This window comes from Epinephelus lanceolatus, chromosome 2, assembly GCF_041903045.1.
Source record: "Epinephelus lanceolatus isolate andai-2023 chromosome 2, ASM4190304v1, whole genome shotgun sequence".
In the NCBI taxonomy this organism is placed as follows: Eukaryota; Metazoa; Chordata; class Actinopteri; order Perciformes; family Serranidae; genus Epinephelus; species Epinephelus lanceolatus.
Window position 1 is genome coordinate 5,975,868 of NC_135735.1, and position 15,243 is coordinate 5,991,110.

Genomic DNA, 15,243 nt, shown 5'->3' on the forward strand with positions numbered 1-15,243 from the left:
ATGCCAAAATCGGATGGGTTTAAGTGAATAGGGAAAACACCCTCAGTTACCTGAATGAGTTGGAGGCAGGAAAGAAAAAGCATCAATAGAGAGAGTAAGAAAATGAAAAGTAGCCTTAACGACTAAACTTCCACTGAGTTTCATTTGTATTCTAGGTGTGGTGTTTTTCAGATGTTCAGGTTACAAGTTTCAACAGCATTAAACCACTTCATTTAAATGCAAAGCAGGTCCTAACTACATGTTTAAACTTATGTAACCTTCACTTTTCAACCATCTTACTCATGTAACATTCACCTTTTCAAGTCCATCTTTCGAGTAGTGAAATATCTCTTTACCTGCAGCATAAGACTGAAAATTAAGACGTAAAGTTTCAACATGTCCGCTTTGCACAAATGTAACATTTTCATAGTGTGCAGAAACTTACATTGCCAACATTTATTTTGGTGACTGTTTTTTTTTTTTTTTTTCAAAGCTGAAGAAGACAGAGAAAAGTCCTTGAATTAGGATTCATTAAATCTGTATTCATTTAGTTTTGTCTTTGTTTTTCCTTGGCCGGCTGTGGCTGGTTACAGGAGCATTGGTGTACATCTGCTGTGCTTCAGTAGATAATTTCATCAATGATCTTGATGTGTATGAAGAGACAGAAAGTGGAGAGAAATGGAATTTTGAGACACTTAATTGCTTCTTTTTTAAACTTATTAAAAGCCCAAAAGGCAGAAATGATGTTGCCTCATCGCCTGCCCAAAAACAATTCAAATTCCCCTTCTTTCCCCTTTTCTCCTCGCTGCTCTGCAACACTCATATAATGTGTTTTCCCCCCTTAAATTTATTTGGTTCTGGATCAGTGCTTGCAGAATGCTGCTATTGTTTACAGTCTAATTTGAGAGCATGGAACAGTGACCTGCATCCCAACGCACACATAACACCATCCCTGGTGTAGAGCACACTTGCAAGGGCGGAGCAGGCGGTGCACATTGTCTAACTGCCATAATCACTAAGCAGACACCACTGTTCTCTCCCTCCCCGGTTTGTGTTGATGCAGGTAACCCAGACAACCTGACAATGTACACAAATTAGAGGCAGGCAGCAGAGGGCTATGATTAATGGTTCTCAATAAGGACAAGCCCCAGAGGAGAGAGGACCAGAGCAGCAGTGCTTATAAATCCCAGGGATTCTTTGAGGCAACGAGGAGGTGGGAGGAGGAGAGGTCGATTTTGGAGCTGGAGGAAGTGATGTGGGGGGGTGATGCTGTCTGAAGCAAAGAGGTGATACAGGACTCCTTTTTGGTGCCTGTGCTTTAACTTCTCACAGAGAGCAAACGTCAAGCCTGCAGGCTGTAGTATCTCCATACAGTTAATGAAATCTGTTCTACTTTGTCAACTGCAGTGTTGTTAATTTGCCCCGTGAGACATGAGTGGAAATTCTTTGAATAATCTCCACTGTGACAAGTGAGAGCAGCCTACCTATCTATTACAGAGAATTCCCACATCCTCATCGACTTTCCTTTGAAAAGCCTTTTTCTCACCTCCAAAACTGGAAGTTTCTGTGGTCTGAACGGGGGGAACTTTGCACATTGATGGTTGAGAATATTCTCAAATTTTCCGTCCGCAGCACAGTTTAAAATATGTCCTGAATAAACGCGGACGCCTGTCACTGTTGTTGCCACGCAGAGACTGATTGGACGCACTCAAACGCTGTAAACTGATGTGGCGTTGCAGTGAAGGAACCCCTGCTCCTGTGATGTGGACCGTTCCTCCGTTCCTCCTCCACATCCAGTCGAGGTGAGAGGGGTGCTCAGCGCCAGACGGACCAGAGCGGGTTAGTGTGGATACGCAGCGGAGCGCACGGCTGAGGACTCTGTACAGCGCAAACTCCAACACAAATGGATATTTACGTGGCTTTGTTATCCCTTTTCTTTTTTACCAAACCAGGTAAGTACAAGCCGCGTGGCACACAAGGGGATGCTGTTGCGAGTGACACGCGCTTCTTAACGTGTTTTGCGCTTTCTCAGTTCGCACCTTGCGCGCCAGCATGTCCGATTTGTTTGGTAGTGTCTTCGGGCTGCAGCGCATTGTTTTCAATCACATGCAGTTTGTTGAGTTGATATTTTAACACAAGACGTGGTAAAAAGAGGTGACACCTTTTGCCTCACCGTGTGCGCACAGTGCACCTACAGCCCGCGGAGAACACAGGTGTTGGCTGCGGGCACATACGGTGCATTTTAGTGGGCAGGATGATCAATACTGCGTGGAAATGAAAACAGCGCGACTTTTCCTCCCCACACAACTAGTCACACAATCAGTGTCTGTTTGCAAAATGAATTTAGTTAAAACCCTGTCAGGTTTAATCCTCTCAGCGGGCTGTGAACACACCGCTTCACATCCTCTAACCTTCTTCTCTCTTCCGCAGCTTTGGCTTTCGGATCAGATCAAGACTACCAGATTGATATCATCAATGAACTTGACCTGGCAAATGCCACCTATGGAATTACCCAAGTGGCGGGGCTTCACAACAGCAGCAAAGCCTTCCTATTTCGAGGTAACGCACAAACACGCACGCTGACAATTTCCTCCTCATTAGTCGCGCGTCTCAAGTTCAGAAATGTCTTTGTCTTCTGTGTGGTGGCTGCGCGCACACACACACACACACACATGCACACACACGCACGCCCTTTTGTTTCATTAGTTAGTGTGAGCAAAGCCACGCAGCGCCACACCTTTTTGGTGTCACAGTATTAGCCGGGATGCTGAGACGGAGCACTCCGGGGAGCCTCCTCTCATAATTACTCCACATTTAATTCGTCCCGAGCAGCAGATGCTCGGGATCTTTCTGGACACGCATGAGCGCTCTCTGTGTAGGATTTCTACAACACTTGCACTGTTTCCAATGGCATCCGGCGTTTTGTAATCCCAACAACTGGTGCTTATTGGATATCAGGTGTGAGGACCCTGAAGGGCACACAGCATGTGGTGGCTGCTTCAGAGCCTCAAAGAAAAAGAAAACCACTATCACATTATTATAGATAAATGTCAAAGGCATAAATCCTAATAGGAGAATAACAGTGACATAACAGTGTCTCATATTTAAGGTGAGGTGGCTTATCAGTGTCAGAAGATAACTTTGCTTTGCTCACTTGCTTCTCTGCACTCTGCAAAGGACTCTCTGTGTTTGGTGGGACTTGTCGTGCCCTCAGGTTTAAGCAGAGGTGAATTATTAGAGAGTAGAAAGAGGAAAGAGAGGGATACAGTGAGAGAAGGTAGAGGAAGACAAACATATGCGAAGGACTGTTCGAGAGACTTTTCTGTGTTTTCTTTCCCGCTTGGCTGCAACTACAGAGAAACCGCCAAAAACAAACTTTAATGGAAATGTTATTATTGTATTCAAGACTTTGCAAGGTGTTTTTTAACAGCTTGAAATTCGAAGGCACTATGAATGAGATTCTCATTAAATTCTCATTGGAGACTTATTATCTCATCATGGCCCAGTGTTGTTCCAACCTGGACGGAAAAGCAATCCTGGGGAGAAACACTGAGTCTCTTTTACTTTTTCTGGCATGGAAATATTCAAATTCAGAGATACTGGCACAAACACCGGCAGCTTGAATCCCAAATAAGCAGCACTGGGTGTTGAATATCGGCAGAGTGGTAGCGTTCTCTGCATGTGTGTGTGCGTGTGTGTGTGTGTGCGTGTGGTTTTATTTTCTAGAGTGCTTGGCTCGCTGTGCCACTGGCTCTGTATGAATGAAGGCAGGGCAGCTTGGCCGACTCCGCCGAGGTGAAGCCGTCCAAGATTCAGTGCTGGAGGCCATACGGGCTGCACAACCTCACTTTTTACTTGATACACACTCGCATTCACACACTCCTACTCCAAGATGCTCTACCTACGGTTTCTAGGCTCCCAGGGTCGAGGTGCAGCAGCCAGATAGTGTGGGAAACTGGAGGCTAATCCAGTCAGGAAAACTGGACCTGTGAGCGCTGGAGAGGTTGCTTGTGTTGTGACCTATTTTGACACTTCACCCACCCTTGAGCTGCTTTCATAGCCCTGTGGCCCAGATGAGCCAAAGTTGCAGCAACTATCCTCTCTTTCAGAAGAAAGAGTTGATGGTCTAACAGGTGGCAACAAACAGCTCGTGATTACCTGTGTAGTAGAAGCTGAACTGGAGCCTTTGTGGCTGATTGGGTCAGTGATTATTCAAGTTGATTTATGTACGCTTTATGCAATCATGTTGTACACTGAGCTCAGTAACATATTTCATCTATCTGATTGCAAAAAATGCGTAGGAACATGTGTAACGCTGCTCAAATGGCTCAGAAAAAAGGGCAATGTGGTGTTCCAATTAGTGTCGATAGCACTGAGAGAGAAAGAGAGGGCTCTGGCAGCGTCTTTGGCTGGTCACTGGGACCAGTCACTCCAGTCTCCCAGTTAGCCAGTGATTTACAAACAACAGATGGTTTGCTTTAGAAAATAGATTTTAGCATCTCTTCTCTTACGTTTTCACCAGAATTATGCACCAGTGCGCTGAGTGAAAACCAGTTTGGGGAGAAGCAGACGAGTGCTGCCTCTTCTTTAAGGTCCTCATCTGAACGTGTGATCCAATCTTGTGATGAAAAGAAAGAAATATGCTAATATTCCCCCACTGCGCGATGATAGAGGGGAACAAAGCTCAGATAATTGCTAAGATATTTGTTGTTACAGTTGGTAGTTTTCAATAACAGGATTTGTCTGCATTGTGGGCACTTGTGTGATATATTGAATAAAGTTAGTTCATCCAGGAGGGGGGTGACCTAGTTTCTCATCCTACATTGGAGCCCAGATTGTCAACCTCATTACTAAGACCCCCCTTCGTCCCAGTGTTGATTTAGGTTTAAAACCTCTTTAATGGTGGTCATCAGTTTGTATTTTGGTATCCCACTGTGGGTACGTGTTCAGTCTGTTGCTCTGTCAGTTTGGTCCTTAGTAAAATATCTCAACTTCAAAGAGATGCTGGTGCTTCAATCGTACGGTTCTTTCCTTATAAGACTGCAAAAAGGGTGCTCAATTCTTGGAAATGTGACAAATAACTGAACAGCTTTTGGATGGGTTACCATGAAATCTGGTGCAGACATTCTTGGCTAAGCTTTTGACTTTGTTCAAGCCCAGTTCAGACCAATGATTCGCAACGAGATGAAACTGTTATAGAACGTTGCAGAGAGAAGTTGCAGCGGTGTGAGCTGGCCGACTGAGCTCGACTCAAGCCGGCTGATGATGAGATGATTCACAGTCTCATCTAGTTGCATTGGTGCGAGCCGGCAGGTTTTTAGAATGTTGCAGAACGGCGCATTGTAAGTAGTTTCAAGATTCAGCTCGTGATTCACCTGGTAAATCTTTGGTCTGAACTGGGCTTTACGTTCAGCTCAAGCTATTGATCCTAAGAGCCGATGCACATAACAAGATAGAGCTGGGCGATATATTGATAATATATTGATATCTTGATATGAGACCATATATCGTCTCAGATTTTGGATATCCTAATATTGTAAGTGTGGCCTTTTCCTGTTTTTAAAGGCTGCACTATAGTTAAGTGATGTAATTTTCTGAACTTACCTGACTGTTTTAGCTGTTCAGTTTTCCTCTTTATCTACCTAGTTGTTATATCCACATTGCTAATTATTATTTATCAAAAATTTGTGAATATTTTGTGAAGGCACCAACACTCATGTTTATAATATCATCATTTTATTGATATTGAGGTATTTGGTCCCAAACAATTTATTACATTTTCTCCATATCGCCGAGCTCAGTAATGAGGTAAGGCTCAAGACCTGCCTTGGGACCTCATTGGGGCCGTGTCCAAATGATCAGTCTAAGTGGGTCAGGTACTGTAGGGCCCCGTTGTATTGCTGCTGGTGATGTGTCTGTGTGTCAAGATGTCTAACACTAGAGTGGATCCATGCAGAGACACAATCAGCTCTGATCATGTTATATTCACCACAGGAGAAAAATGTGTTTCTGAAATAAGACCAGGAGTGTGAAATGTGAGTTGTAGGAGAAAATGACATGTATTGCTCCTCCTTTCAACTGTGCTTCCTCATTAATTGGTACCACATCATGCTGCCGCCAGTTTGGGTGTTCATTTTTCTATTTGGATGTGTTTGGGTTGGCCTGATTTCAAATAGTTCCTAATTATCCTCTGGTCTGTCTGAACAGTGTGACTGTCGTCAGATTCTTTTTGGATTGGGTCTAAACGACAAGTGTTTATGCACCTTGTATTTGGGTAGGTGTTTTTAATGAGTATGTTTTGGACCGCCCAGCAACCAGATCTGAGAATGTAGAGCAGAGGTAGACAAGCTGAGATGTCCTAAAATGTCCACTGTGCAGAGTATTGAAATAGAGGCAGAGTTACAGGTGCCAGGTGAGAAACCTCAAAAAACTGTATAAAGATAAAGACCTTAATTTCTTGTCCATCCAGCAGTTTTACTTTCAGATGTGTCATGGACGTAAGTCTCACCAGACTGCAGTCATGGCTGTAAATACCTCTCGACAGATACTTGAATACTGAGATACTGTATTTGTACTGAATGATATTTTTATTGATGTGACTATGACGGAGTTTGACAATGGTCAGTTGTGTTTAAAGATCTGGATGACCTTTATTGTGTTTGAAGGTACTGAATCATAAGCTTGATGAAATGTGGTTTGGCTAATTGTCACATGACAAGAAACAAAGTATGATATTCAGCTTTCAAGGAATATTCCCTTATTTAATGTGAAGTTGCTCCTTGCTTTCTATCATCACAGCATTCAGACAGATATTTCCAATCACAGCCCTCAAAGTCTGTTATAGTAGTTTGTTATTTACTAGTTATTGAATTCCCTGAGTACTGTTTCAATGAACAGTGCTCTGCTATCTGTGCACCTGTCTGGTCACTATAGATCCCTCTGCTCTCCATCAACTATCTTACTCAAAATCATTAATGTTAAACAGTTAAATGGTAGAAACAAATGCAGCCTTGATCCCGATATCCCTGAGATCTATAAACACGCCTCCTATCGGCCTTTTAGACCAATTATCCTTAACATGTAACAACTCCGCAGTCTGGTTTTAGGACTGAAATGGTCCCTAATTAACGTTTAATTGACCCTCCTGTCGATTCCAATCAAAACTTTTTCTCCCAACCGTATTTAAAGCAGAAATCCACACTGAAACACCTGGCTGCTCTCCAGTAAGAGCTGTAGCCGATGCACATAGCATTTCTGGGGCCATCCTTTGTGTTTGTTGTTATCCCTACGACTAACTGGCCAAATGTGGCATGTGAAGCGATATCAACATGTTGAGCAAACCGCAGTGGAGTTTAATTGCACAGAAAATGTCAACAATCAAAAGCATCAACTACACATGTCAGATTTTGGTGTCAGTCAGTGAGGGCTTTTTATTTTCTAGTTCAGACACTTTGCATTGATGTTTAACAACCATACAGAAAGAAATCCTCTGTAAGAGAGAAAACAGTGGAAAATGGACCAGGATCCAATGAGGCAACCAAAGTCAACAAGTCTTGAGTTTAAAGAAAGGGGCATACGTTTTGTTGACTCTGGCTCTTTGATTGCTTTTGCATTTGTTCCTTTTATATACAAAAGTCTATTGAAAGCAAACTGCTTCATGCTATCTCAAACCACTCCAGGAAATCTAGGAATCATTCACTGATGTCGAGGTTGCTGGGGCAGTCTGAGGAGAGTGTACATTTGAACTATAAATTACAGCACTCTCAGTAATAGTTCAAAATTGCTTTCTTGTGATACCACTCTTCTGTCTGTGCCTTTATGATATGAAGCTACAGCCACACAGTGCTGTTCTACAGGTACTTGTGTGTTATCCACTGGCTATATAAAATGTACATAGCCACTAGGCCTGTCACGATAACAAATTTTACTGGGTGATTAATTGCGTCAGAAATGATTGCGATAAGCGATAATATTGCATAATATTGTGCTTTTAAGATCATTTTTATTATTGTTCGACCATTTTTGAACGTATGTAATGATAATAAAGGCATATTGATGCAAGTACACCCTTTTAAAGAGAAATAAACATTTATTTAACAAGAATATTTAGGAATGCAAAAAAAATTAAATTTAAATATCCGAAATAACATGTAAAAATACCAAAATAAATAAATAAAGACCTTATAAATCCAAAAAAATAGACTCTCAGTCTCTCACTCTCAGGTGTGCAGTTAAGTTGGTCGTATTCGCTCTTTTTGTTGAGATGGTTTTAGAACAAACCCTGCACACCGGCTCGTCCAAATTACTGGGCTCCCCTCTGTCATTTGGTTTAAATCCAAAACACTCCTGCACAGGGGCCGTAGCATTTGGTTTAGGAACAAGTTCCCTGTCTTTCTCTTACACTCAACGTTTTTCTCTCCGTCTCGTCTCCCCGTCACGAAGATTGCACTGTCTGTGTGTGTGTGTGTGTGTGTGTGTGTGTGTGTGCGTGTGTAGCCCATAGCCCCGCTTCCCCCACAGAGACAAAGACACTCGATGACAAGAGCTTCCTCTCATGTCATTACGCTAATGAACCAACTCACCTGGCTGCCAGACGATGCACGGCAGTGAACGCTCTTGTCGTCCAATCTCAAGGAAAACAAACACGCATGAATATGGCAATTAATCGCGGCCGGAAAAGTTATCGCACATCGCGACAGGACAAATAGCCACTGTGACCTCACCTATTGGTTTTTGGATTTCTGTTTCCAGTGCCTCGAGTTCGGTGTTTTGGCTGCCACCATCTTTGATTTTTGGAGGGAGAAGTGACCATATTTGTATGAGAGTGGAGCTAACCCTAACACTAGCTGCAAGCTTGGTTAGCAAGGTACAGCTATGATTAACTGTGATAATGTGAATTTTAATTACAAAAAACAGGCTTAAAACCCTCCACACAAAATGTACTTACTGGAAAGACTGAAAATCTGATTCCTTTTTTCAGGGAACATTGGCTTTAATATTGATTTGTCAATAGGAAACACAAAAAGATAAGTAAGTAACATCATATGCCAAAAATACCTCTACAAAAATGCAAATATGCAAATCGTTAAAATCATACGCCAGTTCTGGCTTTAACTGCCATTCATACCTTTATAGACAAAGGTATGAATGAACTGAACTGAAAACACACTGAAATAACATTAACTACAGCTATGCATATACTCTTGAAAGCCGGACTATAAATGTGGATAGACAGGGAGAAACACACGCAAGCCTAAGACGTGGTAAGATACGATATTCCTCCCTATATGAAGTGACTGACAACAAGATCTGTATAATGGATTGTAAAGAAATTTGTCAGGTTTTTATTTTGTAGACAATTAATTTGGATTTATAGCGTGATGGGTTGACAGCACAATGATGTGTGTGGTCCTGCGCCTTCATGTGATATACGTGGCATTCAGGGCTGGACTGGGACAAAAAATCAGCCCGGGCATTTTGAGCCTAGTCCGGCCCACCAGGTATTGATGGAAAGACAATGAAGCCTATGAATGAAAACAAACTTTCTTGTGACACCGCTTGTACACTGTCTTGTTGGTGTATATGTACTTGTCTAATAAATTTAAACCTACACCATCCTCCCAGTCCCATTATTCTATACAGTACTTACTTAGAGGAACCCAAAAGGCTGCTTGGTCTAGTGAAACTCCTGAACAATGAATGTATGATGGGATCCTGAAAATTGGACAGTGAGGAACAGAGGTGAGACATGATCACTGATGAATATTAAAATGAATAAATGACAGATTTAGTAATATTTTCATAGACTATGTACTCACCACATCAATAAACAGCACAGCAACACATAATACTTCCTCAAACATGGCAGCCTTTAAAAAGTGAAGGGATATTTTAAATTGAATGGAAACATGCCCACAATAAAAACAAAATACAGGTAATTATTGTCCACAAGAGTTTGCTGTTAAATGTCAGTAAAAAAACAATAAGATAAAAACACAACATATCTAGAATAAAGAGGATATTTATGTATAAAAGACAAATACATTTAAGTAGTTACTTTCAACTCCAAGCCACTTTTATGTTAATGAGCAGCATCACATCTCCTGGCAAATCCTAATTTGATTCAATCTAAATTATATTTGCAAGTGGGTTTATGATGAATACTAGCCTAATCATTTGGTTTTACATGAACATTTTTGCTCTGTTGAGCTTTAGCTGTTTCAGAGTAAAGAATTACTGCATAGTGCACTTAAATCAATTAATAGACATTGAAATATTTTACTACCTAACTAATAAAGACTATACTTAACTAACTAAATGAATAAAATAAAGTTACTGAAGCACTAAGATCACCATCACTAGTATAACATCATAGAAACAGCCGAGCAGTAGAGAAACCCCGTCATGCTGCTCAACAGCCAGCTAAATTGTTAAATGGCCTACTCATAACTATGCTGTGTTAAGAGTTAGCAAGCACAACGAAAATAAACTATCAACCAAACTTGATTCCTATCTGACCCAGGTAGACTGCTGTTCATCACTTCTTACCTGAAGTTCAAATTCCCCTCCAGTCGCACCACCTGTGCCGTCGTCATATAATGCGGCGGCCGCAGGTCTCCTCCTCCTGCCTCCCCTTCGCCTCATCCACCTGCTGACGGCCACCTCCGCCATCATTACCTGCTGCAGCTGCTTTGGATGCCAGTGCGGGTGCGGTCACTGATGCTGCCGCTGAAGAAGCTCCGCCATAGCAGCAAACATCTGTGTTATTTTAACACATTTGGCAGCATCTTCCTAAAGGGCTTGTCTCTTTTTCTCTCTTATTTTTTCCGCACCTACTTTGAGTTTCTTCTCAATTTTGTCAATCTCCTCTCTCTGTATGATTGATTGATTGGCAGCGGAGGCACAAGTGGGAGGGGGCATCGGCCCTCGGCTGTAATTGGTCCAGCCCAGAATCAATCATGACTAATGGGCCGATCTACCAGTTTTGTGTACCAATAGGCCCAAAATTACCATCGGCCCACCGGGCAAATGCCCGGTATGCCCGATGGCCAGTCCAGCACTGGTGGCATTTCTGTGCGAGCCTGCATTCGCGAGTAATCCATCCAAGAGTAATGTGTGTGCAGAGCTGTATGAAAGCTCTGTTATACATCATTTTAGTGTAACTTTATCATTTTTTCGCTGTGAAAACATTGGACTACCGACAAGTGCTTGGCCTTGTCGGAAAGCTATAATTCCGCTGTTTCGCGTGATATGCGTGGCTTCTCGCTATGACAGTTGTGGAGAAAATCAGTAGAGAAGAACAGGTGTGAATTTGGACGCACTATGCGTCGTTCGGGCCCATAGGGTTAAAAATATAACAACAAAAACAATATCTGCTCTGTTGTTGCAGAGCACAATGAAACAAATCTTAGAGTTCACACAGCCTCTCCTCCTGCCGTCTCCATCCTCTGTGTGCAGGGGGCGTGTCAGTCACTCACACTGACACCGGGCAGGTAGCAGCTGCAGCTGGGGGAAATCTTTATGCTACCAATGATTTGAAGTTATTAGCTGTTTTTGAGATGGTCTTTTTCACTCTTATCAGTAAAGCATGGACAAAAAGCATCAGTGGTGGTCTCGACGGGTCTCATTCAAAAAACCCGAGTCTGGCCAGTCCGAGACCGAGACAAGACCTACTACAACACTACAATCAACTCTAGTTGACATGAGTGATATTGTGATTCCATACACAAACATTCTGCCTGAAATGATGCTGCATTTCCATGTGGGCGGGACCCCTGCGGTGTGTTGTACTGTGAACAACTGATAACAGAGCCTGTGCAGGAAAGAGTTTTGCATCAGTGTCAGCACTGGAAAAAAAAACATTGCTCACCTTGATGGTTTATCGGGGGTTTGAGATTCTTTCAAACTGCAGTAAGCTTCTTTAGCGTTTCTCTCACAAAGAGTAGAGCTGACCTGCAGACAAAAATGAACTGAAAAGGTGTTCAGATCCAAATGAAGAGCAACTTGTATCAGTGTCAGCGGGAGGTTACTACCTTCTGTGTATAAGTCAGCAAATCTTGCTTCAACAATTAAACTGGATTCAGCAAACTACTGAAAGTTTTTCTAGCAAATTGGGACTTGCCTTACTGTGACAATTAAAATGCAGTATTGTTTGTTTTATCTGGTTCTAGTTCCACTAACGATCTCCTGAGCAAATATAATGTTGCCCGTTATGATCTCGATCGTAAATCTTGTTTTTGGCATCAGGTTCCAAGTCTAAGACCTGGCTCCCAAATTGTTCACTCACAGCTCTGGCTTGAGTGAATCTATGACCTGGATGAAGAAAGTCAGAACACCATTACTTTAACTCTCCTCAGCTGACAATACAAACTTGTGATTGAACTGCTACACTGTAGATTTTAGTCAAAATTTGAAGACTGGAACTTCCAATTTTCCATCACGCCACACAGAGCAGAGAGGTAAAACAGAGGTCAACACAGAGGTCTCCTATCCAGCATTTTTTCTGGATCAGTCCACAAGTGGCAGCAGCTGCCTCTTCTGTTAGGCTGTTGTAGAACACTTATTGTTGTGGGAGAAATATATATTGTGTAAGCTAAAATAGGTGTTATGAACAGCAAAATTGGCAACTCTGAAATCACTCAATTTCTGCAATTGCTCACAGCTGAAAAGGAAAAATGAATGTTTCTCAAACAAGGGGTCTGCAGCGCAGCCAGCACATTACCAATCTGCCCCCTAAAACCCCAACCAGGACTACATGTACAGGAGGTAGACAAAATAATGTGAGCGCTCTAAATTTCAACTATAAACACAGCTTCAAAAATCAGTTATCGGCCTGGACCAGTTCTATTTGTCTCACAGAAAAGAGATGTTTTTTTTTTAAGTTGAACTTATTTTACTAACACAGCTACAAAGAGGGAAAATGATCTAAGCCCAAACTGCGGGAGCCTCAGTCAAACAAAAAAGACATTTCTTGTGTTGTGTCTTGAATGTGTTGAAGACAGAAGTCTGAAAATGTGTGTCAAGGCAGACTGCATTCTGCCTCATACTGAATAAGAAACTGAGCTCACCTTTGAACTGTTCTTTTATGCTTTGATTTACCCCATTCATTAGAATTTTGAACCTTTTTACCTTCAGAAACTTTGTGGCTTGATGTGTTTTTTAATTGATTTTGGACAAAATTGGAGCTCTGTGGTAAAAAGGATCAGGTTATGCTTTCATCACATGAACAAAACATACTAGGATCAGTTCATTGTTGGTTTGGCTCATGGGTCATGGAATTAGCTGACAATATGAAAAATATATAATTTTACGTGTATGCTCACTGCAACATTGCCCATCACTTCCGTGGTTGATTAAGCAAAAAATAATCCTATGAAACAATTAAACAATATCCAGTGCAGCCACAATGGCAATGTATTCTCATAGAACAGTTTGTATGATATACTCATGAACAATGCCTACAAGTTAGCGCCCCACAAATGGCGTTACTTCCTTAACATACAGTTATGTATTTACCATGAAGTTATGGAGGATAGGTTTAGCCAAGTAAATTTACAGAGGTTAGGTTTAGGAAAAGAAACAGTGGTGAGGAAGTATATTAAAATGAGTCAAAGCTTACTCAAAGTTAACATGGCTCTGAACATGTGACTCCAGGGGAAAGTCTGGGTTTTTGTGAACTCATCCACCACCCCTACCTGTCCTCTTACAAGACCACTTGGAACTGCTTCCTTGTTTGCTCCCGTCAGCACATTGGTCACGTGATCACGACTTTTTAAAATTCTTGGGATATGTACAAATTTGTAGGAAAACATATGAACAGTTTGTGAGAAGAGCCTGACAGAGGAACCTAATAGAAGAAATCATTCCTTATAATCACACTTGACCTAAAACGAACAGTAACATCAGACTTTTTTGTTAATCCTTTATTTTACCAGCCATACAAGAAAAGGAGCAGAAACAGAAACACAGATACATGTTGCTGTTACACAGACATGATTTCAATCAGGAGAGACTCGTCCTGAGAGAAAAGAATATTTATTTACATGTGTACGTAAGTATATGAGAAATGTGAAAAGTCATTGGCAATTAGACCCCATCGTGATGTCATCTATTCCAGGAGGGTGGTAAAGACGAAGTAGATTACGGACCGCCCTGTATGGAGTCTAGACGCTGGTGGTGGTAATGAGATGAGCTGAAGAAGGAGCTGAGGATCTGGATAAGGTGACTGGAGGTGAATGAGGTGGAGGAGGGTGCAATGATTCGGCCTAAAATGACAGCTGAGAGGAGAACAGATTTAGAGTTTGGCAGCAGCAACACGGCAGCGATTAATTGGCTAACCTGGAGAGGGAACACCTATAGTCAGCTGATTGGAAGACGCTGAGCTTTATTTCTTTAACCTGATTAAAATCATTCTGATTGGAGATTCCAACCTAACTGCTTACATGCATAGCCCACACATACACTTGATAAAATGATAGGATGTGCATTACCATGCCTCATGGTGTTTGCTGTTCCCTTTTTGTAATATGTAACCTTAACTAATAATAATAATAATAATAAATTTTATTTATAACGCACTTTACATTTGAATACAAATCTCAAAGTGCACAGTACAAAGGCAAATAAAAGCAACAATAACAGTAAAATCGAGCAACAGAACAAAACAATAAAAACAGTCAGCAGATAAAATCAGATAAGATTAGTCAGGATAGGCTTTCTGAAAAAGGAAGGTTTTGAGTCCTTTTTTAAAAGCATCCACCGACTGTGGAGCCCTGAGGTGGTTGGGGAGGGCGTTCCACAGACGGGGAGCAGCAGCCTCGAAGGCCCTGTCGCCCATGGTCTTGAGCCGAGTCCTGGGCGGGCGCAGACGGTGCAGTTGGCCTGACCGGGTTCTGGCTGAGGTAAGTGGGTTGAGGAGTTCGGTGAGGTAGGTGGGGGCTACACCGTGCAGACAGTGATGGGTGTGAAGGAGGATTTTGAATTCGATGCGGAGGTGAATGGGGAGCCAGTGCAGAGTGTGAAGGATGGGGGTGATGTGCTCATGCTTACGCACTCTCATCAGGACCCGAGCAGCGCTGTTTTGGACATATTGGAGCCTTTGTAGGCTCTTGCCCGGGATCCCGATGAATAGCGCGTTACAGTAGTCCAGCCTGGAGGAGACAAAGGCATGGACGAGCCTCTCTGCTGCAGGACGAGAGAGAGATGGCCGGAGTTTGACGATATTACGGAGGTGAAAGAAGGAAGTCTTGCAGATATGGTTGATAT

The 15,243-nt window shown here is 42.2% G+C and overlaps 1 protein-coding gene across 1 annotated transcript in view; it reads left to right on the plus strand.

Moving 5' to 3' along the window:
- The first annotated feature begins 1,756 nt into the window (after positions 1-1,756).
- LOC117259899 (protein kinase C-binding protein NELL1-like) overlaps positions 1,757-15,243 on the plus strand; it is a 465,849-nt gene continuing 452,362 nt past the window's right edge. Inside the window, exons 1-2 of the mRNA XM_033631687.2 lie at positions 1,757-1,931; positions 2,410-2,538. Of these exons, the coding sequence (XP_033487578.2) occupies positions 1,883-1,931; positions 2,410-2,538 (178 nt within the window). The 5' untranslated portion in view covers positions 1,757-1,882. The remainder of the gene's footprint in view (positions 1,932-2,409; positions 2,539-15,243) is intronic.